The 27,463-nt window shown below is 41.4% G+C and overlaps 1 protein-coding gene across 1 annotated transcript; it reads right to left on the bottom strand.

The window, feature by feature from the left end:
* Positions 1-2,782: 2,782 nt before the first annotated feature.
* On the bottom strand, positions 2,783-27,237 carry Acbd6 (acyl-CoA binding domain containing 6). Its single transcript, XM_032915741.1, has 4 exons — positions 26,466-27,237; positions 20,014-20,078; positions 17,179-17,275; positions 2,783-3,618 (listed from the first exon to the last, which is right to left on the bottom strand). Exons 1-4 carry the CDS (start codon positions 26,685-26,687, stop codon positions 3,589-3,591), a joined length of 414 nt encoding a protein of 137 aa, XP_032771632.1. The 5' UTR covers positions 26,688-27,237; the 3' UTR covers positions 2,783-3,588.
* Between the last annotated feature and the right edge of the window lie 226 nt (positions 27,238-27,463).

The raw sequence follows: 27,463 nt of genomic DNA, 5'->3' as shown, positions 1-27,463 counted from the left end.
AATCCCAGCTCTGTGTGCATGTGAATTTGAAAAATTTCAAAACTGGAACATAAAAAACAACTCTTATTTTCACCAAACAGTCCTATTGCCTACTTTTCTTTAAAAAGTGTGTGATAGAGTGGGGGAGGGGTGAGTTATGTCTCAGTGGTACAGTTTATGCTCAGGATGAGCAAGGCCTCAGGTTCAATTCCTGGCACATATAAAAAGTAAAAATCAGACAAAAATAAAAACTATTTCCATTTTGTGAAAAAAAAATATTTTCACCCACCAAAGACAATGCAACCTGGCTATTTTACGCACAGACATTTACACACAGACACAGAAACCACACACACACACACACACACACACACACACACACACACACACACACACACACACACACACTTTAAAAAACTGGAAAACCATGTGCCTTAGCAGCATGGCTCTCAGCCTTTCCCTAAGATCAAGTATAAGTGCTCTAGTATAGTTTCTGTTTCTTAAACATTTGTTCTTCATTTTAAATAAGTATCACACTGTCTCTAGCAGTTAAATAAATCACTTTCCATTGTTTCATTGTGAAAAAATTAATCTACAACAAGTATGTGGGTAAAAATAAAACAAAAGTTCCTTTCATTCCTTCTCCCGGTTCCAAATCATTCCTCTAATACCTGCCAGTGTGCATGTGTGAACACATTTCAAAGATTTAATTTCCAAGATGACAGTAGATTAAATATACTGACTTCTGTCTCAACATTTCCATGCACAGTCAACCTCCTGTACCACTTCTCACTGAGTATTCCTCTGAACAATATGCTGTTGTTTAACCATTCCCTGTTGACTACTATAAAGTTTTAGCAATGTATCCACGTCTACACCCCTTCTGGAACCTGCAGACATTGTTATTTGGTTTCAGAAGTTAGCCATTAGCTTCTTCCCAGGATTCCCTAGGGAGCAGAACCTGAGACAAAGATTCCAAAATGAGTAATTCTTGGGATGTAAAATCCCAGTATATGAATGATGAGGAGGAAAGAAAATGAATCCTCAAAGAGAGACAAACACAAGTTCTGCTGACAGAGCTGCTCCACTGACCGAGGCCTCACAGGCTGTCTCCGTTCAGGCTATGCACCGTCAGAGCCTGCAACTGCAGTAGGAGGAAAGGGAAGAAGGGAACAGCAATTACCTGCCAATTCTTTCAGCCTTCTGCCTCTCCTCAGTCAAATGTGCCCCTGAAGCTCTGGGCTTGGCACCTACTCCTTCTCGGTAGTCACTGAAGGATAACAGACTCAGAGTAACTCCTGTCGTTGACATCTGACACTGTAGGTGTGAGTCACGGGCAGTCCTGGTAAAGCTGGCCCTCGCAGCAAAGGAGGCCAGGTACAGGCAGGTTAAAGAGGGGGAAGAAGTGCATCCTACAGAGTCCTGCCCACCCCCACCCCACCTTCTACTAAAGGTGGGTGATGGAGACGGGCCTAAGTCTTCCTGCCCTGCCAACGCCTTTCTAATGCAATCTGTCAGAGAAGCAGCCGCTGTTTGCTCCACGTGCTGTCCTGCTTCTGGCACGTGTTGTCGCTTATAAACTTCAGGTGAGCTTTTCTCACTTTGCTATCACAGACAAGACAATTACGGCAAGAATTTGCTACACTCAGTTCTGTCCTACCTCCTAAAATTACTTAAGGCTGCTTATAAATCAGTGAAGGCAACCAGTCAGCTTGAATTCAGCACCATAAAACCTCTAGGTGGTTGTTTAGTCCTTAGATGTAGCAAAGAGGACATGGCAAAGACGCGAATACTAACTTATCCCCAGGTTCTAGAATCAAATCTTGCAAGGTCAGGAGAACATTAGCATGAAAGAAAGCTCTGCACTCTCACGCAGTTGCTCTAAGGACTTTGGAGAGCATGCTTCACTGTTAGGACACCACCTGCTTGCCGGGACTTCTGTGAGCCACCCCACCAGCCCTGCTTGGTGACTGCTGCAAGCCTCTTTTATCACATACGACTGTGACCACAGACAACCATTTTAATCAGCACAAAAACTTATTTCCATACAAGGATGGGCACTGGGAAATTCAGACTGCAAGTATTTATAATACCATGTATTTGTAACAACATTATCTCTTTTTTTAATTATGTTTCCCCCTTTTCTTTTGAAGAACTTGACTGTTCTTTCAGATTCTGTTTCTGAATTGGACCTACTGCTCAATCTACTCCCCTAATTCTCCCCATTCTGTCTTGGCCATTCTCTGAAGTAGAAGTCTAACAGACAAATTAGCTCTGACTGTAGAACTATAAAGTAGTAATGTTCTCAAACAGTGGGTCTGGAGAGATGGTTCAGTGGTTAGGAGTGCACACTGCTATGACCTCAGTTAGCAGCACCACATCCAGTTAGTAACTCCAGCTCCAGAAGGGCCCGACACCTCTAACCTCCCATGGCACTTGAACTCACACACACATGCCACCACTCCTCATAATTTAAAATATAAGTAGATATTTAAAAATTAAACATTATGTCAAAGACCACAAACTCTAGTCCATTTGCACTGTGAAATAAAAGTGCATTGTCCCAGAAAGGGACACTACACAGTGTACCTAAAACAGTGTTCTGACACTGTCCTAAACCTGTGTCTGCAACAGTACTGAAAAACAAGGAGTGCGTTTATCTTCAACTTGGTTCACAGAATTTAATTCACTCAACTGATCTAATTGATCTGGAGAAAAACTATCTTCCCAATTCTAAAGAATATATGACTTAGATTTTGTAAGAATTAAAGTTTGCTACTGAACAGCCACAGAAAGGGAAAGGGAAGATGTTAACTTTGCCTCTCAATAATTTTTCTATAACTTCACCTTGGTCATTTACTCAAAAGGACCCACTGAATACTACAGTATGACTAACATTCCTAGTAGCAGTAGCATTGAGTCTCGATTACTTTTGATAGCGTATTTATTAATAAAATCTTGCCTCTACGTTGTAATTGTACCTACAGTTTATAGACTGCTTTCTATATATCTAACTTCACTAAGTTACAGTCTCTTCTCTCAACTCAACAACATGACGATGCACAGCCAACCTCCAAAAGCAAATGTGTCAATACTGCAAGCAAGGCTTTAGCAAGAAACGGTAACAGAAATATAAAGAAATTAACCCATTATGCCTTTTTTTTGCTTGCCCTAAAGCAAATCCATATTGGTTCACTTTCCCAATTTGAGCTTTAAAAATGCGTGCTAAATTTCCTATATTGTATTTCAATCAACTGCCTAAGCTCAGACTATAACGTCATAAAGAAAGTACTTGATCATAAATTTCTCAACAGACATAAAATCAAAGATACCCAACACCTACAAATTAAGTAAGAAAAAAAAAAATCCCACAACTAAAAACTGAAAAGAAGTTAACATACCAGGCTCCAGTCAGCCAGCCAGTCTATTCTGAACAGATTCCATTTTTAAGCTGCACAGTGGATTAAGATTATAAACATGTACCAAAATCATCTTGGTCTTTCCATTTTATGTGTTCTTACAAATTATGAAGCTATAGGGAAAAAGTCAATCACTTTTCAAATGCTTGACTGCAAAGGCATGACTTAGAATAGCAATGATGTGAGTTGTTTAACAGGCTCTGTATGAAATGAGGGAGATCTGTAAAAAAAAGCACACACTTAAGCTTAGGTATGCATGCAGACACACACACACACACACACACACACACACACACCACTTCAAATACCTAGAAGATCCCAAGTCTCCCATTATTCTATATTTATATCACCAACAAGAAATTCAAGTAATATTTTTAAAGGCCTAAAGAAACTAGCTCTTTTTTTTTCTAGTGTTTTCATACAAACAAGAGCTAATCCACATTTTATCACACTATAAAGTATATTTAAAAGAATACATGAACCTAAGTTGAATTGATTTTTTTTACAAGTTATGATTAAATGGTATTTAAACCAAATGCCGCTGTGTCGAGCTGGATAAAAACACTTAACTGCTCTATTTATTTTGTCAAGCTAAATCAATTTCTTACAAGTACTATTTGAAGCTGCCTGTTGTGGTGCACATCTACAGTCCTATGACCTGGGAGGTGGAGCAGAAGAATCACGGGTTCAAAGCTGACATGGGCTATGCAGTAATGCAAATCTCAGGAAAAAGAGTGTTGTCTGAACAGAAGTACAGTCTACATTCTCCAAATATCAAAACTTATTAATGAAACAAGCAGAAACTGGTGACCTGCATGTCTATTGTTCTGTTTCCTCTGTGGCTGATATTTCGGGCAACGTGGTGAATTTATAAGACAGAAGATAACTGGCACATGCCACTTCTCCACTGGGTACAGGTAATGAATAAAAAGACCGGATATTATCCAAGCATGGAAATAATCAAACACAAGCAAGTGTAGTTGATAAAAAAATTGTTCTACACACATGTATTTCCTCAAAAACACCTTTCTCACACGTGTGCGTGCACATCTGTAAACACAGAAATGTTTACATTTCCAATGACAAAAGCTGTGCATCTACTCACTTCTGATGCGGTGCAGTTCAAACTCACAGCGCCTGTGCTGACCCAAGAGATTATATGATACTGTCTATCTCAGTGTCACCATCCTTTAAGTGATGCTCTGTTGGTATCACTTGGGGACCAAATGTGTTAATTCTTCATCATTTCACTATTCAAAGATGATTATGTGCTTGGGTGACACTAGGAAAAAAACTAGACTACAGAGAAAAAGGAGCACAGCATCACTGACAGACAAGAATGAAGCAGAGAATCAGAACAACAGCTTCCCGGACATGCTCAGCCGAAGCACCCGGTCAACACAGCTCCACGGACATGCTCAGCCGAAGCACCCGGTCAACACAGCTCCACGGACATGCTCAGCCGAAGCACCCGGTCAACACAGCCCGGACAAGGTCACACAGCTTCCCGGACATGCTCAGCCGAAGCACCCGGTAAACACAGCTCCACGGACATGCTCAGCCGAAGCACCCGGTCAACACAGCTCCACGGACATGCTCAGCCGAAGCACACGGTCAAAACAGCTCCCCGGACATGCTCAGCCGAAGCACCCGGTCAACACAGCTTCCCGGACATGCTCAGCCGAAGCACCAGCTTCCCGGACATGCTCAGCCGAAGCACCCGGTTCCCGGACATGCTCAGCCGAAGCACCCGGTCAACACAGCTTCCCGGACATGCTCAGCCGAAGCACCCGGTCAACACGAGCCGAACCCTGACCAAACCAGAAGAGGTCAGGTGCTGCTCTAAAGAGAAACTTCCTCACTTTAAATTCTCCTTAGAAACCACTATAAAAGTGTGTGTGTGTGTGTGTGTGTGTGTGTGTGTGTGTGTGTGTGTGAGTGTGTGTGTGTGTGTGTGAGAGAGAGAGAGAGAGAGAGAGAGAGAGAGAGAGAGAGAGAGAGAGAAATTAACCTCTGAAAGAATCTTAAGACCTAACTCAGCTTTACGAAATCGTAAGCCAATGACAGTGGATGATATGATTTGTTGATTCTACACTGATCAGCGGAACGGGTAGAAGACACTAAAAACTGAGTCATTTGGAATCTTGAGTTTACTGGGAAAATCACATTAGAAAGCACATTAATTCCTTAAAATATTTAGAAGATAGCCAGTAATGAAGGAATCTGCCTTTAGTCCTTTCACTTGGGAGGCAGAAGTAGGTGGATCTGTGAGTTTGAGGCTAGCCTGGTCTATATCATGAGCTCCAAGACAGTCAGAGCTACATAGTGAGATCCTGTCTCTAAAAAAGCAAAAACAAAGACAAAACAAAATTCAGAAGGGGATACATAGTTAATCATCATTATTGTAAGATTTCAGAGGGATTCCAGCATTAGTTTATACTAATACAGCCTGAAGGGGCTCAATACATCTTAAATGAATCAATTCCCAAAGATAAGTTTAACATAGCTACCTTCAGTTTTACATTGCAAATAGAAATATATTTAAAAAACAGACAGACAAACCGTAACACTTAGAAATGAAGAAATTCAGCAGAATACCCAAGAAAACAACAACACAGAGTTCAGTGGGATAAACACAAACAAGAGAAATGCTCACTGAATACTTAAAAAAAGCAAACAAGATTAAAATAAAAATGATTTAACTAGCTGTGTATAAACATTAGACTTGAAATATTCAGTCCCTCAATATATAAAAATTTGAGCCAAATTTCACAGGATAGGTACAGGAAAGGAAATTAACCTCAAAATTCCTCCAAATAGATTCACAATACCAAGTTTAAAGACTCCCAAATGTTAAGAACTGAAACACCTAAAGATAAATTTCAAAACAGTTTTGAAATTTTCAAGTAATGGTCAGAGCAGTATTTAGAATGCAGCATTCGTAACGGAGATGCAGTTTTGCCGCTTCAGGGTTTGAAATGCCTTATTGCTTATCAATAATATCAAACTTCTTCTGTAATAGTCGATATGGAATGATGTATAGCAAGTAGTAAAAACAAGGAAGGTTATGCACATGTACGCACATACAGAAAAGGAAAGCACCACCACCAAAACAGTGTCTACACTCGCTTCTGATACACTTTGAAACTTTTTATTTACATTAAAAAGTGGTGATGCCCATACCAATATCTGTGTATACATTAGACACATATACCCTTAGTCATTTTACACTTAACATGATTAAAATTATGAAACTCCATATTTCAATCCACGCTGAAGTTTCATAGTGTACGTCTAAATATAAGAGCAGCATTTCTAAATACTTCAAAGGCCACACACTGACTGAGGTCATTTTAGAGATTCAGCTTAAGACCGGGAAATAGAAGACAAATTGTCTATTGTTTTACGATCTCTAATTTGTTATAACTCTGCCGACACTCACTCACATCACTGGTAAATACAGAGAGAAACAGGACTGTGCTGTCAAGGCAGAAGGCACAGCTGCAGAGTAATGGACCTGAGCTCCAGCACAGCTAGTGCTCTTTTGAAAGAACCACAGAAGTACCTGAGGCCAATGGCAGCCCCAGGAAAGGTCAACGGGCTCCAAAGAAATGGACCAAAGTCTCGGGGTCCATAAGGAGACAGAATGTAAAACCCATATACCAAAGAGCTAGAAAATCCTTAATGTGGCATGAGAAAAATAACCCAAAAGGCTAAATGAGGCAAGCTGTCTGGGACCTTACGATCGTGTGTGCTTGTATGGGGAACTGACTCAGTCTCCCGGCTAAATTAGTTAACTTCTCTCTCTTTTCTTTAAAGATTTATTTTATGTATGTGAGTACACTGTAGCTGTCTTCACACACACCAGGAGAGGGCATCAGATCCCATTACAGATGGTTGTGAGCCACCATGTGGTTGCTGGGAATTGAACTCAGGACCTCTGGAAGAGCAGTCAGTGCTCTTAACTGCTGAGCCATCTCTCCAGCCCCACAATCCTCTTTTTATGAACCAAAAATCACAGGACATTTAGAGTTTTACTAATATTTTTCAAATATATTAAAAACTCAACTTAAGGAAAAACTGAAAAACTCTAAGATGTTGAGTTATATATTACGTCTACATAATTAAGTAGTCATGTGTCTGATTCCAAAGCAACCTAATGTCACTAGGCCCAGTGTGGACACTACACAGTTATCCTAAGCTAAACGTATATGAGTTTACTATAGCAACAGCGAGTTGTCATTTAAACATAAGCTGTAAGGCCTTAAAGTCATTCACAAGTTTTGTTTAAAGTATACTATATATATATATATATATATATACATATATATATATACACACACACACATATACACACACATATATACATACACACACATATATACATATATGTGTGTGTGTGTATATTATATACATATATATAATATATACTTTTAAATAAAGAATGAAGCTGTGCTTTATACAAACATGAAAATACAGACTAACAAATTACTTCCTTTCCTTAACTGGCAAATAGGACAGGAAGACTCTGAAGCTCAGATAAATGCATGTGCAGAAGAAACTGAAAACCCCAACAGGAATGCTGCTATATGCATCTTGCCAGTTCCCCTGAAGCTAACCAAAAGACCACACCCCTTTAAGTCAGGGCTCCGGTAGATTAAATGGGTAGTACACTGAAATAAGACAGAAGTAAGAATTCTATAGCTCCTAAAAACTTCCAACCCTTTAAAAAGCAATATGGTATAGATTACTCTGTATTATTACTATACATGGTGCTTTTCTGTATCAGAAATAACCTATGGGCTGGTGAGATGGCTCAGCAGTTAAGAGCACTGACTGCTCTTCCAGAGGTCCTGAGTTCAATTCCCAGCAACCACATGGTGGCTCACAGCCAACTATAATGAGATCTGATGCCCTCTCCTGGTGTGTCTGAAGATAGCCACAGTGTACTTATATATAATAAATAAATTTAAAAAAAAGAAATATCCTATATTTGGAGACTAATAAATTTGATTCAAAATAGATTTCTGTTTCTAATATAACAGAACACATTATAATAAAGTATGTTATTAGAATAATGATTTTGTAGTAGGTAAAAATAATAACATAATTTCTAATTAAAATATTCTGGTTACTTTTTAACACAAAATTTAAAAAAAATAATTTCTTAAACTAAGCAAAACTTATTCTTACATTATTTGGGGCTTTAACATCAGAATTCAGTTAGTCTACCTAAATGTACAAGTGTTTTAATTAAAAAGCCCTGTTCTACTGCACAAGCAAAATGGCTCAGGTCCCGATGAGAAAGAAGCTGCATGGAATACTAGTTTCCTCCAAAGTTTTCAATAAGTGAGGGTCACCAGGAAATTTGGGTCACTAAATTTTCTTAACTTACATGAACTACACAGGAAAGCAAACCCTCATCTTATAGGTTTTAATCTATTAACACAAGATAATAACATTTTTGATACAAAGATAATAAATGTTCTTTTCTAAACTGTCATCTTGATCCTTCAATTTTATTTTTAATTATACTCAAAATGTCTTACTTTAATTCCTAGCAGTTATCTTATTGTGTCTACAAGAGAGATAAACACACAAAATGAGCACAAGGATTTCACGTAAGAGGCAGAACAGGCTATGTCAACTAGGAAACACTGCCCTCTATAGGACAGCTTTTCAAATGACGACTGAATTTATTCAGTACAGTCCAGCCAACAAATTTTGGATTTTTCTTGCCAGCTTGTTCCTAAAGCAAAATTATTCTCCTCTGTAAGACAGTTTGTTCAGTGCAGGGGAAGGAGCCCAGGGCCTCATGTGTGCTAGGCAACTGCTTCACCACAGAGCTACACCTCAGCCCTCTTCTTACATCTGTGTTTGTGAGTCCAGTTAGGCCTAACAGTTACTAATCCACAGCTTCTGTTTCAGGTGCCGTGACTATGGCACAGCCCTGACTCTGATGCCTACAGTACAATGGGAGAGAAAGATAACTCCAACTCCAAATGGTAATACAACAGAAGGGAGCTTATTCCTGCAGGCGAACGGGCTGAGAACACAGCTAGTAAATAAAGACAACTGAACTAATACTCAAAGGAGCAGGGCACTCACAACTCTGGGATGTGCTCCAAATTAATTTGGTGACACATACAAAAAACAACAAAGACAGATGCCAGGCCTACCCAAGTGCTGCTCAAGTGTCTCTATTCTGATGTGCAACTGTCTCCACCCCACAAGAGCTAGGGTGACAGCCATCGGGTTCGGTGCCTGGGTTTTTAATGATTTCTTACAGATAAAAGACCAGTAGATGCTGCTACCCAAACTGGACGATGCAGGCTTTGCAGAGGCTGGCTGCTGGACATCTACACAACTACTTTACTTGGACACTCAGTTCTCATAGCTATTATCTTTCTAGATAACACACAGGTAAAATAAAATGGATCCAAGAGTCACCTGACCAGTGAGGCAAAGAGAAATGACCTTACTAATGACATTCTAAGTAAATGTCAAGATCTAAGCTTTCGTCTTTTTCTTTTTTAAGGGAGAGGGGATAATCAGTGAAAACTGAAGTACGGACAATTGCACTGAAGCACACGGGAAGCCCTGGTTAACTCCCAAATAAAATCTTCACCTCATTTCCTATGAGCTTTCCGCCCTCTGGTGGTCACGAGAGGTCTGACTAGGGATGAGGAGAAACACAGTACCAGGTGAAGAAACACTAATCTACATGAGCTATCCAGACTCACCACTTACGACTAACAAATAAATGTTCAAATTCTACCTCTTAATCTACTAGAAACATTTCAGCTGGAAAATATTTCTTGAGACACTGAAACTTACCAGCCTTTGGAACTCTGTTAGTACCTGCAGATGCTCACTGGCCATGGCATGTGTCTCTTTGTGCAAGCATCAGAATGCACTGTGATCGCTCACATGCACACACGCTCACACCCCACCCCGTGCCTCGCATCCCTGCCACTCCTGCTGACATTAGCACCTCAGTATCACACGCAGTTCTTCAGAACTGCACACACGGAGCCACACTTCTAAAGAACATGGTTTGGTGTGTGGCATGTGTGTTGCAAGGTTTCATTTTACACTCGCTCATGTGTTTCATATTTTTGTCCCATATATGTTATGCCTGCATTATATTTATTAAGGTATTGTTTGCTGGACAATATACAATATTTATACTTTTACAAGCTTATGACTGGAGTATATTCTCCATAGAACTCTTCCCCTTTTCATTAGAGTAAAAGTCATAATCCTGACAGTAAACTACCATGTTTATTGTCCAGTAAATTTTCTAGTTCTCTGCTCCTCGTTCCCTCCCACATTAGCCCTGGCAGTTTGTAAAGCACAGCAGGTATGACCCAGCCATCTCTTGTATCATCTGGAATGTTCTTCCACACACGTGGCTCACTGTTTCCCTTCCTTAATGCTCATGGTCACCTTTTAAGTGGGCCTTCCCCGCTCAGCACATTGGACTCACTCCCGCCTCCTGTATCCCTCTGCTTCTCCCCGCTTTCTGTCCATACACCGATCACCTTCTAAAGCGCCGTGCTGTGTACCTAAATCATCACTTACTCCCGCCGCAGCAGACGCTCCTCCGGCAGACACTGTCTGCCTGTGCTACCAGCAGCTATATTCCAGTTCCACGAGCTATAACTTATATAAGATAAAGTACAACCAATGCATAGGGTGATAATTAATAATCATTTAATAGATGTTAGGGAAAAGAAAAAATAGTTATTGTATTTTATAGAATGAAGGACTGTCTGATTCTAGAAGCCAAAATTAAGCTAATTAAAGTCTAAAAACCAATCTATTTGAGGGTTATCAACACTAGAATTGCAAAATAAAGCCAACTAAAATCTTAGAAAAGTCTTTTATAGTTGGTTCAATATAACAATAATCTTTTACATATTAGGATAAAATGCAAGTACACATTCAAAATATGTGACAGTGAGATCTGGAGAAGAGTTTAAATTTAATCACATTCTTTGTGAGCACTAGAAACCTTCGTAAAGAGCTCAAGAGAGACAGTGGCCATCACACTATTCACTACCAAACAAGAATCTCTTCAAAGAGGTAAGGAAAATGCCAAGCAGTCTTCAGGAATCTTGAAAAACTCTGATTTTTAATTTAGAAAAAAAACTTTATAGCCTGGTGAATATATTAGCCATTCTGGAAGAATAGTGAGATCTTGTCTTTAAAAGGTGGGCAGGGGGATAGAAAATCATCTTCAGTTAAAGAAGGGCCTCAGGGGAGCATGCCCTTAATCCCAGCATAGGGAGGCACAGCCAAGTAGGTGTCTGAGTTTGAGGCCAGTCTGGTCTACAGATTGAGTTCTAGAAGGCCAGGGCTACACAGAGAAGCCCTGTCTCCAAAACCAAAACAAAAAGAAAGAAAATCATCTTCCAGATGTAAACTGAAGTCACAGTGGATTAGGGTGGACTGATGTCCCCACATAAGAAAGGAAGCTGAGAAACCTCAGCAGGACAACCATTTGAAGACACTGGAGTTTGGCCACTGTGACAGCTAACCTTGGTCGCCAACCTGACTGACACACCTGGGAAGAGGGAGCTTCAACTGAGGATTTGTCTCCAACAGACTGGCTTGTGGGCATGTCCGCTGGGTATTTCCTTGGTTGCTAGTTGATATGGGGGCCCACCCAGCACACTGTGAGCAGTACTGCCCCTAAGCAGGTGGCCTGGGCTATACAAGAAAGGAGCCTGCAAAGGGGGCAGTAAGCACCATTCCGTCACCGGCTTGTTTCAGTTCCTGCCTCTAGGAGTTTTGCCCTAACTTCCTCCAGTCATGGACTGTAATATATAAAGCAAACAACCCCTTTCTCTCCAAGTTACTTTCAGCTGCTGTTTTGTCCCAGCAACAGAGGAAGCTAAAACAGCCACCACAAGACACAGAATGTCTGCAAGCCACCAGAAGAAGGAAGCTTCTTCCCTCCAGACGCTAACTCCTCCTTTCAGACACCTACCCTCCAGACTGTAAGAAAATAGATGTCTGTTGTTTAAGGAGCTTGTGGTACTTTGCTACAGAGCCCTAGTAAACCAATAGCATTGGAATATCTGTGTCCATAAGTAAGAAAGAAAATGCCCCAAGGGCATGTGAAAAGGACAGAGGACCCAGTTTGAAGGATTTTAGCGGACAAATTATGTCAATGGGCTATACTGCATGAATAAAACAGAAACCCGCAGTCTATATAAAATAAATGCACGGACCCTGGGGAAGCCAAGCTCCCGCGGACACTGAAATCCCTACGCATTCTTGCTCAACTGACCAGGTCCCCACCGCTCTCTATGTAGGCCAATTCTCAGGCCTGTGTGACCACCAAAACACCTCTGGGAATGCAGTAACATCTCTCCAGCCCCTAACAAAAAGCGGGGCTGCTATACGTTGTGAATTCCTGCAACCCAGTGTTCTCTCTTTCCCTATTGCACAACCCACTGCATATGCAGAACTCCAGCTAACCCTACCTGTGTCCTCCTTGGGACTTGGGAGAGGTGGGAAATGGATGCAAACAGATGAAGTTCATGCAGTTTGCCAAGCCCTGGGCTGACCAGGATCCAGAAGGCTTCTGCCAGCATTTAAGAAACAGAAGCAGGGTAACCTAGTTTGTATACAGGGCGAAATCTCAGACCTTTCGCACTTCTTTTTTTTAAGGAATTGATGGGTGGATGGTGGATGGACAGATGGATGGAGAAATGAAAAGTTCTGTTTTAGTTAGGGTTGCTATTGCTGTGGTGAAACACCATGACAAAGGCAACTTGAGAAGGAAAGGGTTTATTCGGCTTGTGATCCCACATCACTGTTCATCACTGAAGGAAGTCAGGGCAGGAGACCATGCAGGGCAGGACCCTGGAGACAGAGGCAAAGGAGGGGCACTGCTCACATGGCCTGCTCATCCTTTCTTATAGAACCCAGGACCACCAGACCAGGGGTCCCCACCCAACAGGCTGTGCCCTCCACACCAATCACTAATTAAGAAAGTGCCCCCACGGGCTTGCCTGCAGAGCATCTTATGGGGGCATTTTCTATCGAGGGCCCCTCCTCTCTGACAACTCTAGCTTGTGTCAAGCTGACATAAAATTAGCCAGGATGCTTTCATACAGTTCATAGAATTCCTCAAATTACTCACTAATTATAAAGAAACAGGAGCTTCTCGGTAGGGAAACCTGGCAGATGCCATCGTTATCCAAGTGATCAAAGTTGACATCATCAATACCAAAACAGAGATCCTGTAGTCGCTGCTGGTAAAACGCATCGAGAGCACACTTCTGTGTTACTCCTAGAATGTGCAGTCTGAAGCTGATTACAAGCAATCCAAAATGACGGACATCCTCCAAAGTAACAGGTTTACTTTATATTCAAACTAGTCCAAAGTAGGAGCCTAAAGACAAGAGCCAAGTGATACAATGCACAGGGCTAAACCAGGCTGTGGTAGGAACTTTAGCAAATAAACGGAAAGGACATCGTTAAAGTAAATGAAAACTTGAATATGCACTGCAGATTCCACAATAAGGATGGATCAGAATTTCTAATCTTCCTAACAGCTTCCTAAAATACATACAAAAATATAAAAATTAAAATAAAGTTCCTGATTTTGATTACTAAGGTATAGTTATGAAAAGAAAGCTATTTGTTCTTAGAAAATAAACATGCAAGTATTTAGGGAAAATGAACACGATATCACCAATTTATCTCAAACAGTTTAGAAAAAAATATTTAGCTGGGCGGTGGTGGCTCATACCAGCACTCAAAGGCAGAAGCCGGCCAGCCTGATCTACAAGGTGAGTTCCAGGACAGAGACCCTGTCTCAGAAACCAAAACAAACTACCAGAGTTTATAGATACAGGTGAGTGTGTGAACGTGTAAACGGAATGGCAGAGTGAATATAACTGCTAAATCTAGAGAAAGGCCATCTACAAAGACATTGCCTCTACTATTATAAATTTTAATTGTCTGTATTAAAACTCTACTTCTCCCTGCCAAAATTACATAAAAACAAAGGATTCTTTTTCTATCCCCACCGATCAATACACTCTTGAGTAAAACCCAGGCAGAGGGCTGCATTAAGTCACTTTGTAGCTTTAACAAAAATAACTGTTTGAAGGCCTGGAACTTTACGTAGTCAAACATAAAGGTTTGGTTTGGTTTTGGTTGTGTTTGTGTTTGTGCGTGGATGTGCCTATGTGTAATTCAAACAGCGGGTGTGGCAGGGTTAAGTCACTTTAATTTCTTTGTGTAGAAATTTCTTTGTTTATTTTTAAGATGGATCCTATTTTTCTTTTCTTCTCTTTTCTTTCTTTTTTTAAGATTTATTTATTCATTATATATACAATGTTCTGCCTGCATATATGCCTGCAGGCCAGAAGAGAGCACCAGATCTCACTACAGATGGTTGTGAGCCACCATGTGGTTGCTGGGAATTGAACTCAGGACCTCATGAGGAACAGCCAGTACTCTTAACCGCTGAGTCATGTCCCCAGCATAGAAGTTTCTAATGTCTTTGTTACTTATTAACTGTAGGGAAGTTAATAAACCTCTCTCTATGTCTGAATTTCCTAACTTCTAAAATATAGACAAAAATAGTTCTAAGACTTCTATGGTAATTTCAAAAGATAATACATGTATACCTAAGCCATATACAATGTGCGTTTAGTTTATGCCTTAGAAACAACTTGGCAAAAGAAAGTAATTTTTTTCTTTTCCTTTTTCTTTGAGGGGGTGTGCTGGAACTTGAACTGGAGCTTCAGAACTGCTAAGCAAGCGCTCTAACACTGGGCTCATCTCTATCCAGTCCATGAACATCACTTTTTATCCTAAACGCTAACATCAAACCTAATGTCAAGCTCTCCTAACACTGAGGTCGGGTAGTATGCCTCTTACCAGTCTAAAAGCAAAGGGGGGCGGGGGGGGGGATAAAAAGGAAGTCAAGAAGGACCGGTTTTGGCTTTCTGAAACTTCTCTTGGCTGTTCTGGGATGTAGACCAGGCTGAGATCTACCTGGTTCTCTGCCTCTGCCTGGCACCTTTAAAAGATTACAGTGTTTGGTTTTGGTTTTAGTTTTGAAGATAGTTTCTCTCTGTAGTGCTGGCTGTCCTGGAACACAATCTATAGAACAGGCTGGCCTTGAACTCTGTCTGCCTCTGCATCCCAGGCAATCATACTGACCCAACCTCTATCCTGCGTACCTTTCTACCAGTATTTTGGTTTTGTTTTCTTTTAATATTTTAAATGGGAATGGAGAGAGAGCTCAGTAGCTAATACATATATTACATATATAATACATATAAGAGCACATATATCTTTTCTAAGATCTGGCGTTCAGTTACCAGTATCCACATGGCAGCTCATAACCCCTGCGATTCTAACTCCAAAGGGTGTCAAACACCCTTTTCTGCATTCTGTGGGCACCAGGAATGCACACAATGCACATACACATACATGTGAAGACTCACAGATACACGTTAAATTTTTTAAAATATATTTTTCAGGGACATCAGGAGGATTAGAGGGTAAAGGCTGTTTGTCTCTGAGTCTGACTACCTGAGTTTAATCCTCAAGGCCCACATGGTAGAGGAAAAAAACAGAACCCCTTGTAAGTTATTTTCTTCCAAATGTATGTGGTACAAGCACACACAATAATTTAATTTTAAAATGCCTTTAAAAATATTTCAAAATAAAATTAGCAACCCCGGCTGTACTAAATTCTTTCCAGGCATTCTCCATAAGTATCCTAGAAAGACAGTCCATGTAAGTTAACATTATCCAATGCCCCTAACATCCACAGTCATACTTTTCCCTGTGCAATTCTCTAGAATTTATATGTCAAACATGAATCTTAAAGTGTTTTATTATTCCTTCATGCCTTAAACTACATGACGGCAGAAATGATGTCATATTTATGTTGTCTCTCAAACTTGCATAGAAAATGCTCACTAAAATATCAAAGAGGAGCTGGAGCGTTGGGTCAGTAGTGAAGAGCCCTTGCTCACCCCAGTACTTTGCACTAAAGGTGGCTATCAGCTATGACACCGTTTCAGAGGAAACTGTCGCCCTCTTATGGCCTGGAAGGGCACTGCACTCACGGGGTCCACATATGCACTCCTATAAAATAAGATAAATAAATCCAAACTTTTGTTTTGGTTTTGGTTGTGTTTTTTGAGATAGGGTTTCTCTGTGTAGCCCTGGCTGCCCTGGAACTCACTCTGTAGACCAGACTGGCCTCAAACTCTGAGATCCACCTGCATCCGCCTCTAAAGAGCTGTATTATTATTTTCTTTATATGTATGTGTGTCTGTTGTGTGGGTGTCTGTAAATGACATGGAATCCAGGAGTTGGAGCCCCTGAAGTTGTTCTCCCAGGTGGTTGTGAGCTACCTGATGTGGGTGCTGGGAATTGAACTCATGACCTCTGGAAGAGCAGTGGATGCTCTTAACCACTGAGCCATCTCTCCAGCCCACCCAATTTTTTTAATTAAAAGAAGTTTTCTTACTCCCAAGATGATGGTCTCCAAATTCTGATATAAATTCAGTTCTTACAAGATTAAACTATACCTCAGAGGTATCAGTTACTGTATCAGTTACTGCTCATGGTAATATTTAAGTAGTTATTTTCACAGATAAATATTGCAATTACCTTAGAGTTTTTTTTTAATGAATTGAAGCTTAAGACATGTTACTTACACACCAAAGCTTAGTTAGACATTTGTTTGGGAGAAAGGTAAGTTTTCAGAAAGTATACAGCTAGGAAGTCTTACCTGAGGATTCCATCCTGGATCTAGTTTTTTAACTGCCGCGATATATTCCTGCATTGCTTGGCTAGGGCTTGAGTCGCCGAGGGCTTTCCATGCCTCCCTACAACACAGAACAGCCAAGAACACAAACAGCAGGTTTTTAAACAGGATCTCAGTGTGCAGCCCAGGCTGACTTTAAACTCACAATATCACATCCAGCTACTGTATTTCCTATTATTAATATTTTACATGTATATTTCAGTGATCTGAAGACAAAGATAACTGTGTAGAGGAGAAGCACTCCAATTATGTTTTGATATAAGTATAAAACTTACTACCTTAGGCCCTTTGGAAATACTCTTCCCCTATTTGCCCTCTCTCATGAAATTTTAGAACACAGATATCTTGCAGACCTGTTGAATTTTGAAATATATGGTAATCTACTATTTAATCTCCCTAAGCCCAGAGTCACCCTCTTGAGACTCTATCATTTACAGACCAGTAGAATACTTCCCATCTTTCGAATTAACTACCCAAGTTACCAGGACAGCCTATTCCATTTGCCCCAGCCAACTCTACCCTTCTAACCAGGTCTCTCTATCTTCACTGTATTATAAAGAGAGCCTGGTCCTGTTCTTCCCTACTTTCCTGCCTCTATGAAGAAAGCAAGGTCTTTCTGAGGTTTTCTAAAATTTTTCTGGCCCTCTTGATAGTTATTTATACATATAATAACACCTCATTCCTAAATATGTAAGTTTGTATCGCCCGGGAATTATATCAATTCTATCACATAGACACAATCTATCCAGAGTCCCCTGACTGTCACCACAATGCCCTGTATGACTTTGTCTTCCCAGACCGGAAGCCAAGCAAACTCACGCACAACACTGCTTCATTTATCCTTCTCTCTCTTTCCATGACACTGACATTTGTAAGAGTCAAAAACAATTATTTTACAAAATACCACTCAGTTTGGATTTGTCTAATTGTTTTCTCACCTAAATAGCATTCTTGTCAAAATGATTAATCATGATTAAAATGAGATTAAATATTTCGGTAAGAGCAATGTGTAAGTGGCATGTCCTTTACAATGGATCACAACAGGGACGCAGGATGTCAGTCTGTCCTATAACTAATAGACTGATGTGCTGGCAATGACGGTATCTGACGGCTCTCTGGTTTACTAATTAATAAGAGTGCCTATAAAATAGAAACTTGGGGAGGCAGTGAAAAATATGTAAACTTTTCAATAATACTCTAAAAACAACAACAGGAAAACCAAGGAATGCATTAAAGAAAGTAATAGTAAGGTGACAGAATTTCTCAAAACAAAGCAGCTCCGAGAAAAGTTTACATTTGACAGGCTCCAGAATAAAATAAAATTCCAAAACCTGCTTATCATTAAGAGAAAATTTGACAAAAATTTAAATCAAAGCCCTGAGGATGTCCCACATGCTGGGCAGTGGCTGTGCACACCCTTAGTCTCAGCACTCATCAAGCTGAGGCATGTAGATCTCTGAGCCTGAGAGCAGCCTCCTCTTCAAGGTGAATTTCAGGGCAGCCAGGGCTACACAGAGAAACCCTGTCTCAAAAAACAGAACAAAACAACAATAACCCCAGAATGCCATCTGAACTAAAGAGTGTGACTCGTGTCCAGGTTTGAGCTTCAGCCCTCCTCACAGTTGCACTAGTGTCCGGGGGAGCACACTCTACGCAGGGCAGTGACAGACTATATGGGCAAATCCATGCATTAGCCTATCTCTCTAAACCTCCTTTCACTCTTGTTTTTAGAAACTCTATCCAGGATTGGATGATCCGGCGGTTAAGAGCACTTGGTACTTTTTACAGAGGAACAAGATTTGGTTCCCAGCACCTGACAACCATCTGTAACTTCAGTTCTAGGGGATCCAAACCCCTCTCTTCGTCTCCATGGATACCCAGGACACATGTGGTGGACATCCATACAGGCAAAACATCCATATACATAAAATAAATCTAAAAATGAACATAACAAACAAAACTCTATTCTAAGAGATCTTTAACCCAAGTATTTAGCATAAATACAGGAAGGTGTTCCTAAGGAACCATGTGACTTAGACTGTGACTGACACTGGGTATAACAAATTACGACGGACAACTTTAACTTAGGTTTGAAGTCTTGTTCACGGGCTTAAGTCTAGGTACCAGAATTAAGTAATTATTCAAACATAGGACTGACTCCTTAACATAATGGGTACAGTGCAGTAAATAACTCCACCCAAATGGTGTTCGTTTGGTTTTACCACCAGGGCTGATGCTCACAAATCTTTTCTGTAACTATGCTCACTATTGTTTAACAATTTCTCTTTTTTTACTTAGGCCAGGTAAGAAAAAATAGTATGTGAGAATATGAATTACAGGTGAAAAATGTATTCAGAGTAGAGCGAACCTGGGTCTAGTTTTGGATTTTTTAGATTTTCCCACTGCAAGGCCGAGGCATTGAAAAGTCTGAGATGGGGATTTATCTTGTTCTTCTCCCTCCCTTTCTCTGGTAATTCCGAAATGATGGCCCTGTATGTGGAAAACAGCAATCCCCAGAGGAACACGCAAGGAGACAACCTTGAGCAATGCGTAACAAAGAGCTCTCTCATGAGAGCGCCCTCTGCTGTGAGCACGTTTATTGACTTCAGTGCCAAAGATCCTTTACAGTCAGCTAACAGCAGATTCTTTTAATCCTCCCAACTCCCAGTCATTAGCAGCGAACAGCAAAGGGATTAATATAAAAATAATTCTTTAATCTGCTTTTAAACCCGTTTCTAATTCCTAAACCCCTAAGTCATTTCTGACAACCTTATTAAAGATTCCAAGAATTGTTCTTACCATTTTTGCTTTCCTTCAAAATCAAAGAAGTTTGGTTTAGGAATATTGCAATTTCCAACTTTGACCTAAAAAAGAAAAGGGGAAAAATAGCAAGAATTTATTTTACTATTCTAAAGAACATCTGAGAACTTTTGTCTTTTCAAGTTAATTACACTATTTAGTAACTATACATTATATATATACACATATATATGATAATAAAATTTAACATTCTTTGCAAAAAGCAGACAAAAGAAAAATATCAAATAATCTGAGGTGAAAACAGCAGCAACACTGCAACAGAGGCACAAGGAGCAGCACCAAGTGTGGTGGTGTACACTGTAACAGAAGCAGGAGGAGCAGCACCAGGTGTGGTGGTGTACACCTGTAACAGAAGCAGGAGGAGCAGCACCAAGTGTGGTGGTGTACACTGTAACAGAAGCAGGAGGAGCAGCACCAGGTGTGGTGGTGTACACCTGTAACAGAAGCAGGAGGAGCAGCACCAGGTGTGGTGGTGTACACTGTAACAGAAGCAGGAGGAGCAGCACCAGGTGTGGTGGTGTACACCTGTAACAGAAGCAGGAGGAGCAGCACCAGGTGTGGTGGTGTACACTGTAACAGAAGCAGGAGGAGCAGCACCAGGTGTGGTGGTGTACACTGTAACAGAAGCAGGAGGAGCAGCACCAGGTGTGGTGGTGTACACTGTAACAGAAGCAGGAGGAGCAGCACCAGGTGTGGTGGTATACACTGTAACAGAAGCAGGAGGAGCAGTACCTGCAACAGGGGCACGTGGAACTCTGTGCAGTCAAAGCTATGAGTTCAGGGCCCTCCATGTCTATACAACATCCTCCAGGCTGGGCAGGTACACAGTGAGACCTTGTCTAAATTAAGTAATTAATAAAATAAAAACAGCACACAAGCAGTCTCAGCTTTCTACATAAGGTAACTACTAAACACACAGGGAAAAATGGGTGACAAATAACTCAGTTTCTAAACTAGCAGACTAATTATAAGACAAATTACAAATAAAAGTTTAGTCTTTACTGCCATTAGAATACAACTTTGTAAGTTTTAATTTATTATTGTGTGTGTACATAGGGGAGGTCAGGGGGCCACTCTGTGGAGTAGCTTCTCTTTCTTCCCACTTTTCTGTGGGTTCTGGGAAAAAGTTGGGCTTGCATAGCATGTGCTTTACATGCTCAGTCATTTCACCCACCCCATAATATAATTCTTTAACAGGTAATTAACAAAATATAAAGTTCAGTTTTTCAGAATTCATATATTGGGTTTTTTTTTTAATGCTGATTTTTATGATTCTACTAGCATTTAATCCCTCCTCAAATCCAGGACACACTGTACTAAAAATGTACCATACTAGCTGGGCATGGTGGTACATGCCTTTAACATACACACTCAGGAGATGACAGCAGGCAGATCTCTGAGTTCCAGACCAGTCTGGTCTACAGAGTGAGTTTCAGGACAGCCAGGGTTACAGTGAAACTCTGTCTTTAAAAAAAAAGTAAATAAATAATGAAAGCATTATACTAAATAAATTTAGATGTCAAAGCTGGAAGAAAAAAGCTCAGAGCTACACAGTGAGACACTGTCTCCATACACACACGTACACATACACATACACATATATGTACATATATAAAATTAGTAAGTGTACCATAGTAGATAAATTTAGGTCAAAAGCTGGAAGAAAAAAGCTCGGAGCTACACAGTGAGACACTGTCTCCATACACACACATACACATACACATACATGTACATATATAAAATTAGTAAGTGTACCATAGTAAATAAGTTTAGGTCAAAAGCTGGAAGAAAAAAGCTCGGAGCTACACAGTGAGACACTGTCTCCATACACACACACACACACACACACACACACACACACACACACACACACACACACACACACGTACACATACACATACACATACACATATATGTACACATATAAAATTAATAAGTGCACCACAGTAGATAAGTTTATATGTCAAAAGCTGGAAAAAAAACCACTCAAGTCTCAACAATAGTATAAATGCCATCCATGTGGTCACCACTTTTGCTATTGTTTCAAGCAAGGGTCTCACGTAGCTCAGACTATCTTTAACTCATGAGCCCCCTACTTCTACTTCTCAAGGCTGGAGTTACAGGTGTATACCACTATACCTGACTTTTAAGGCTCAAATGACATTTGTAGCTAAATTATAGATTCTTTTCATTTAACTATGTAAAAATGAAATTCACAAGAACAGAATTCAGCTCTTGATTACCACTGCCAGAAATAATCTCCATTATAAACACTGAATATACTCACTCATGGGGTTGGAGATGGCTCGGCAGTTAAGAGTGCTTGTTGCTCTACTGAAGGACCTGAGCTCAGTTCCCAGCACCCACATCGGACAGCTCACAACTGTCTCTGAATACCACCAGCTTCAGGATCAATCTGACACCCTCTGCCCTCCAAGAGCACCTGCATACATGCAGTATACACCCACAAGTGTCACCCCAGTCACTTCCTCAGCTGTGGACCACGCAGTCCTCTGGTTCTTACTAAAAAGTACACTTCTACAGGAGCAGTGTCTTATAATTGGACAGAGACTGAATAATCACCAATCAGCCTGTGAGGTCTTTACAAACCCGTCCTACAACTGAGGATACAGAAACTCAAGAGCGTGTTCTCAACTCACACATATGCAAATCTGGATCAGTTATCAGGATTTATCAGGGCCTGTCTGACTCCTTCACTGTATCATCTGTCTTACACGTTTCAATCCTGACATCTCTAAGTCACATAAACTGCCAGACTGTGCTGCGAATACAAAGGGAGACAGACTAGACACGCACTATAGTACAGAGGTCACGCAACTTCTGCCCAGCTTCTCCAACTGGATGCATATGCAGACTATATCTTGTTTAAAAACAAAGGAGTGTGGGTGCTGGAGAGCTGCTAGCCCAGCACCCACACTCTTGCAGAATGTCTGGGTTCGGTTCCCAGGCCCCACATGGCAGCTTACACCTGTCTGTAACTCCGGTTCCCGTAGATCTGATAACCTTTTCCAGCCTTGGCAGGCACCATGCACACCCACTCAGACTGAAACTTTTTCAAGAGGTGAGGGGTTAGGGCAACAAGTGAGACAGGTAGGCGGGTAAAAGCACTTGCCACACAGGCCTGGTAATCTGAATTAAATCTCTGGAACCCACGGTGGAGGGAGACAGCTAGCCTGAAGGTGGTCTTCTGACCGCCACACAGACTGTGGCTTGCACACTCACGTGCGCACAAACACACACACAAATGAAATTAAACAGTCAGAAAACAAAAGGAGTTCATCCTCTCTGCTTCACCTGAACTAGAACACACATACTATGTTTGTGAGAGTCTCTGGCCATGGAAGCGGAACTTGAAATAGGAGTTCTTGAACTCTGGTCATGTGATTCCTTTGAATTTTTAGAATTAGAATCTCCAAAGAGCTTTAGTAGTGTGGATTTTACCTGTTATATATACAGATTAGAAATGAGAACTTGGACTGGGGTGGGAGGTATTGCTCAGTGGTTAAATCGCTTGTCCTGCAAGTGTAAGGACCTGAGTTCAGATGCCCAGAGTCAAATGAAATGCCAGGTAAGCAAGGCTACTCACTTCTAATCTCAGAAGACAGGGATCCCTGAGGCACTTGCTCTTAACTGCTGGGCTAGCTCTCCAGTATTCCCACCCCCTTTGTTTTAAGCAAGGTATTTGATTGTAATCTTCGTATATATCCAGTCCTGGAAGCTAGGCAGAAGTTGCATAGCCTCATGTACTATAGTGTGTATATAGTTTTTTTATATTTGTATTTATATTTTATATTTGCAAATTTATACTTGTAGCAGAACTCAGAAGTTGATGTGATTTTAGAGAGGCCAGACTGGCTGGCTACCCAGATGAGCTACATCAGCAACTGAGTGCCATGAGAGACCCTGTCTCAATGAATATGGTGGAGAGCAATCCAGGAAGAGTCCCAGCATCAACCTCCCACCTCTACATACACTCATGAATACACACACGCACCCACACATGTGAACATACATGTACAAAAAAATAAATCATATCTCTAAACTATTAATTTATTTAAAAATAAATCTAGTATAAGATAATTTAAGTAATAAAATTTTATGGAAAAACAACTACATTGTAAACTAAAAGGATGGAAAACAAAAAAAAAATCTTATTGTCTATTTTTTAAAATCTCTTTACTGTCTGGCACAGTCGTACTGCCATACTTCAGTGACCTATCTCTGTATGTTGGTTTGGATGGAGGCCATAAAGCAATTTCGATCACGCATATAGTGTTAGAAATTATTTTTATAGCACTCCCAGTAACTGTGGATATTCTCTGATATTACACCCAAACTCAATAAATATTAGTTTCCCCAAGACCAGTTATGATACAGAATCTGAATGCACTGTGGGTCTTTTACACAGTTGTAGTGAAAACCACCTGTCTGATTTTCACGTTGAGTGGGACTTCTGCTCACACTGACTTTTAACATGATCTTATGAAATACAGAGATAACAGCTCAGCGTCAGTCGACATTTCCAAATGTTGACATACTGCATTAGACATTACTGAAACTTCCCATTCATTATCACCAACACCTATCTCATGAAAGTACTCTGTGAGCGCTGGGGAGCTGTCAAGCTCATGATGGTAGACTCCATGTTTCCCAAACCTCTACTTTTCCTTGGACAACTCAAATATAGTCACTGGCAACAAACGTTTACAGCTGTCTTCCAGGTTCACTTCATCTTCAAGAAACTATCTGCCAAACACCCACATCTAAAAGGAGTCTATGGAGTTTTCGAAGTCCCAAGGAAAAAGAACATAGTTGACTTTGTAACTCAATTATATCTGATTGTCCTCAATTTCCTCAAAATAACCAATATAACCAGGTGTGTAGCAGAAGTGCTGTGTATTCTTTCCATTACACGACTTTTTGCTTGTTTTGAGACAGGCTTACCGCGTTGTTCCAACTAACCTGCAACCTGCTGTCTTGGAGAGAACCCGCCTTTCCCTCCCCAAGGTGCTGGGAAGAGCATGCACCAGCACACCTGGCATCACACAAGATGCTGGCTACCCCTTGTACAGGGGCCTCTCAGGCCACATCACTATTAGCATGTGTCCATAATAACCATCAGTCCTCTAAAGAAGGCTCATCTCTACCCAGTATCTCAGGTTTAAGAATACAGCAAGATGCTCGGTGTGTAAACCGTGCTTGCTACCAAGCCTGACAAGTTGAAACCCTGTGGTCAACTCAGTGAAAGGAGAAAGCCAACTCCTGCAAGCTGTCCTCAGACCTACACTGTCACTCGAGTGCGCACATGCACACACACACACACACACACACACACAATACAAAACGTAATTAGAAATACTGGAGGGTCCTCACGACTACCTAAAAAAAAAAGACAAGAGTTCAGAAGAAATATATGTAACTCTATCAAGAAGCATTTTTTAATTTAATAAAATAAAAGAGGCTACTATCCATAACTTCATTTCTTTCAAAGTTCTAAAGAGCTGGGGGTTTCCTAATTTCCTAACCATTGATTTTTTTTTTTCACATTTACATCTAGACTCCTTAACTAATCCTGTAAGCTTCTTAAAGGCGGTGTCATCATGTTCTTTCATCCTCGAATTCTCTGTAGACAGAACACCCAGTGTTCTGCTGAGCTGTTTCTGTTGACTGAGGGGAAGCAACAGTCTTTCCTTGTGGTACCTAACCTTGCAAGATAAATTAGTCTTCCGTTTACAACTCATACATTTCCTTACTTTCAGGTAAAGTTCAGTTTTAGAGTCAAAAACTGCACTTTAATTCCGGTATATCCATGTAACTTTCTAAGTGGCCTACTCCCCTGGGTCTTTTATTTGGAAATGAAAGCGATTCAGGATGCTGAGTCGAGAGTTCATCACCAGCCCTCCATGTTGCCTGCATGGGGTCCTTAATTTAAAAAAAAAAAAAAAAAGTGTGGGGACTGTATCTAGCAGGATCAAATTCAGCTAAAAACATAGCAACTACATTTACAGTTTCTAAGAATCACAATAGTAATATTGTATTTCGCATTTTATATATAGTAATACTCCCTTAAATTCCAAATTTATTATTAACATTACCATAGTTCCTACCACATGTCCAGTTGGCAACAGCGAATGACAAATTTTATTTTCTCATCCTCATTTTGTAAAGGTTCAGAGGCAAGGCCACTGAAACATTGTTATTCGGTGCCCGGCTATATAAATATCATTCGCAGGACAGCAGAGAGATTTTTTTCCACGTCCGGAATGATGCTATTCTCCAGCGTCAAAAATAAACAAATAAATAAATCGAAGCACATATACAAACTTCATCACGCTCGAACATTAGCCACGCACATCTACTATTAAGTTTTTGGAGGAAAAGCCCGTGTCCTCTTATCCACCCATCTTTACCTGCTTGTACCTGGCATACAGGTACAGGAGCTGCTCCCTGCTGGCCACCTGAACCAGGCCTTGGACATGTGCGGCAGCCTTCTCAAATAGCTCGGCCAGGCTCCGGGTCGCCTCGGCCTCAGGGGTCTGGAAGGATTCCATGTCACCGGAGTCGTCCCCGGAGCTCAGTTCCCCACCGCTGTCGCCCGTGGTGGCCCCCGCGGGTAGAAATGGTGTTGCCATGTCCACTAGCTCGCTGTGATCAGTCCTCTCCGGTGTGACGCGGGTTCCCGGGCCTGGACCACTAGTCCGGGTGCGAAGCTCGAGCAGGAGTGGGACGCAGCTAGCTGTCTGGTGGTCTCAGGTGATTCTGCCACTCCGCCTACCCGGGCGCACAGGACCGCCCAGTCCTTCTCCCCTTGCCCCTCGGGCGGACCGAGCGCCTGGCTTCGCCCAGGTCGCTCCAACGGCGCGGGGTCTAGAGGCCGCTCGGCTGGGAGGTGAGGGGAAGCCGGCGGCGCGCGGCGTGCTACTGGGACCGGAGCTGGGAGGTGAAGCTGGGAACGAGCTCGGCGGGACGCGCGCCCGGGCACGTGCCCGTGGATACAGGACCTCGCCTGCTCCGCGAGCCCGCGCACTCCCGAGAAGGCAGTCGTGGATTAGGCGGGCGCAGTGCGGGTTGGAGAATCCGGCCTCAATGTTAGGGGAGGTCGCTCGTGATTTGGTGGAAATTTGGAGTCACAAACTCCGGAACTCACCCGGATAGGCCCCCGGGGGAAAGGGAAGGAGGCGGTCCATTAGGCAGTGTAGCTGCAGGAGTGGAGTCGCGGGAAACAGAGAGCGGAAGACAAAGGTTCCGCCATTTCCTAACCACTCACTGTTTTGAATAGCGAATCAACAACTGCTGGAACCTTCCTTCACTGCCCCCACCGTGTGTCTAAATGGTCAAATGACTCCCATCAGTGTTTTGTTTTCCATACCTTCTGACCCCTCATTTCCCGTTTTAAGAGAAGGCTTCC

This window comes from Rattus rattus, chromosome 10 (assembly GCF_011064425.1).
Source record: "Rattus rattus isolate New Zealand chromosome 10, Rrattus_CSIRO_v1, whole genome shotgun sequence".
Taxonomy (NCBI): Eukaryota; Metazoa; Chordata; class Mammalia; order Rodentia; family Muridae; genus Rattus; species Rattus rattus.
The sequence above is the reverse complement of the archived record's forward strand: the minus strand, read 5'-3'. Positions and strand labels throughout refer to the sequence as shown.

What these genes read in the sequence shown, in the direction of transcription:
- Acbd6 (XM_032915741.1), bottom strand. Translation starts at nt 26,687, where the DNA reads ATGGCAACACCATTTCTACCCGCGGGGGCCACCACGGGCGACAGCGGT. An exon ending in TGTATGCCAGGTACAAGCAG is followed by an intron (nt 20,079 to 26,465) that starts GTAAAGATGGGT and finishes TTTCTTTTTTAG; the next exon opens with GTCAAAGTTGGAAATTGCAA. An exon ending in ATCCAGGATGGAATCCTCAG is followed by an intron (nt 3,619 to 17,178) that starts GTAAGACTTCCT and finishes TTTTTTTTACAG; the next exon opens with ATCTCCCTCATTTCATACAG.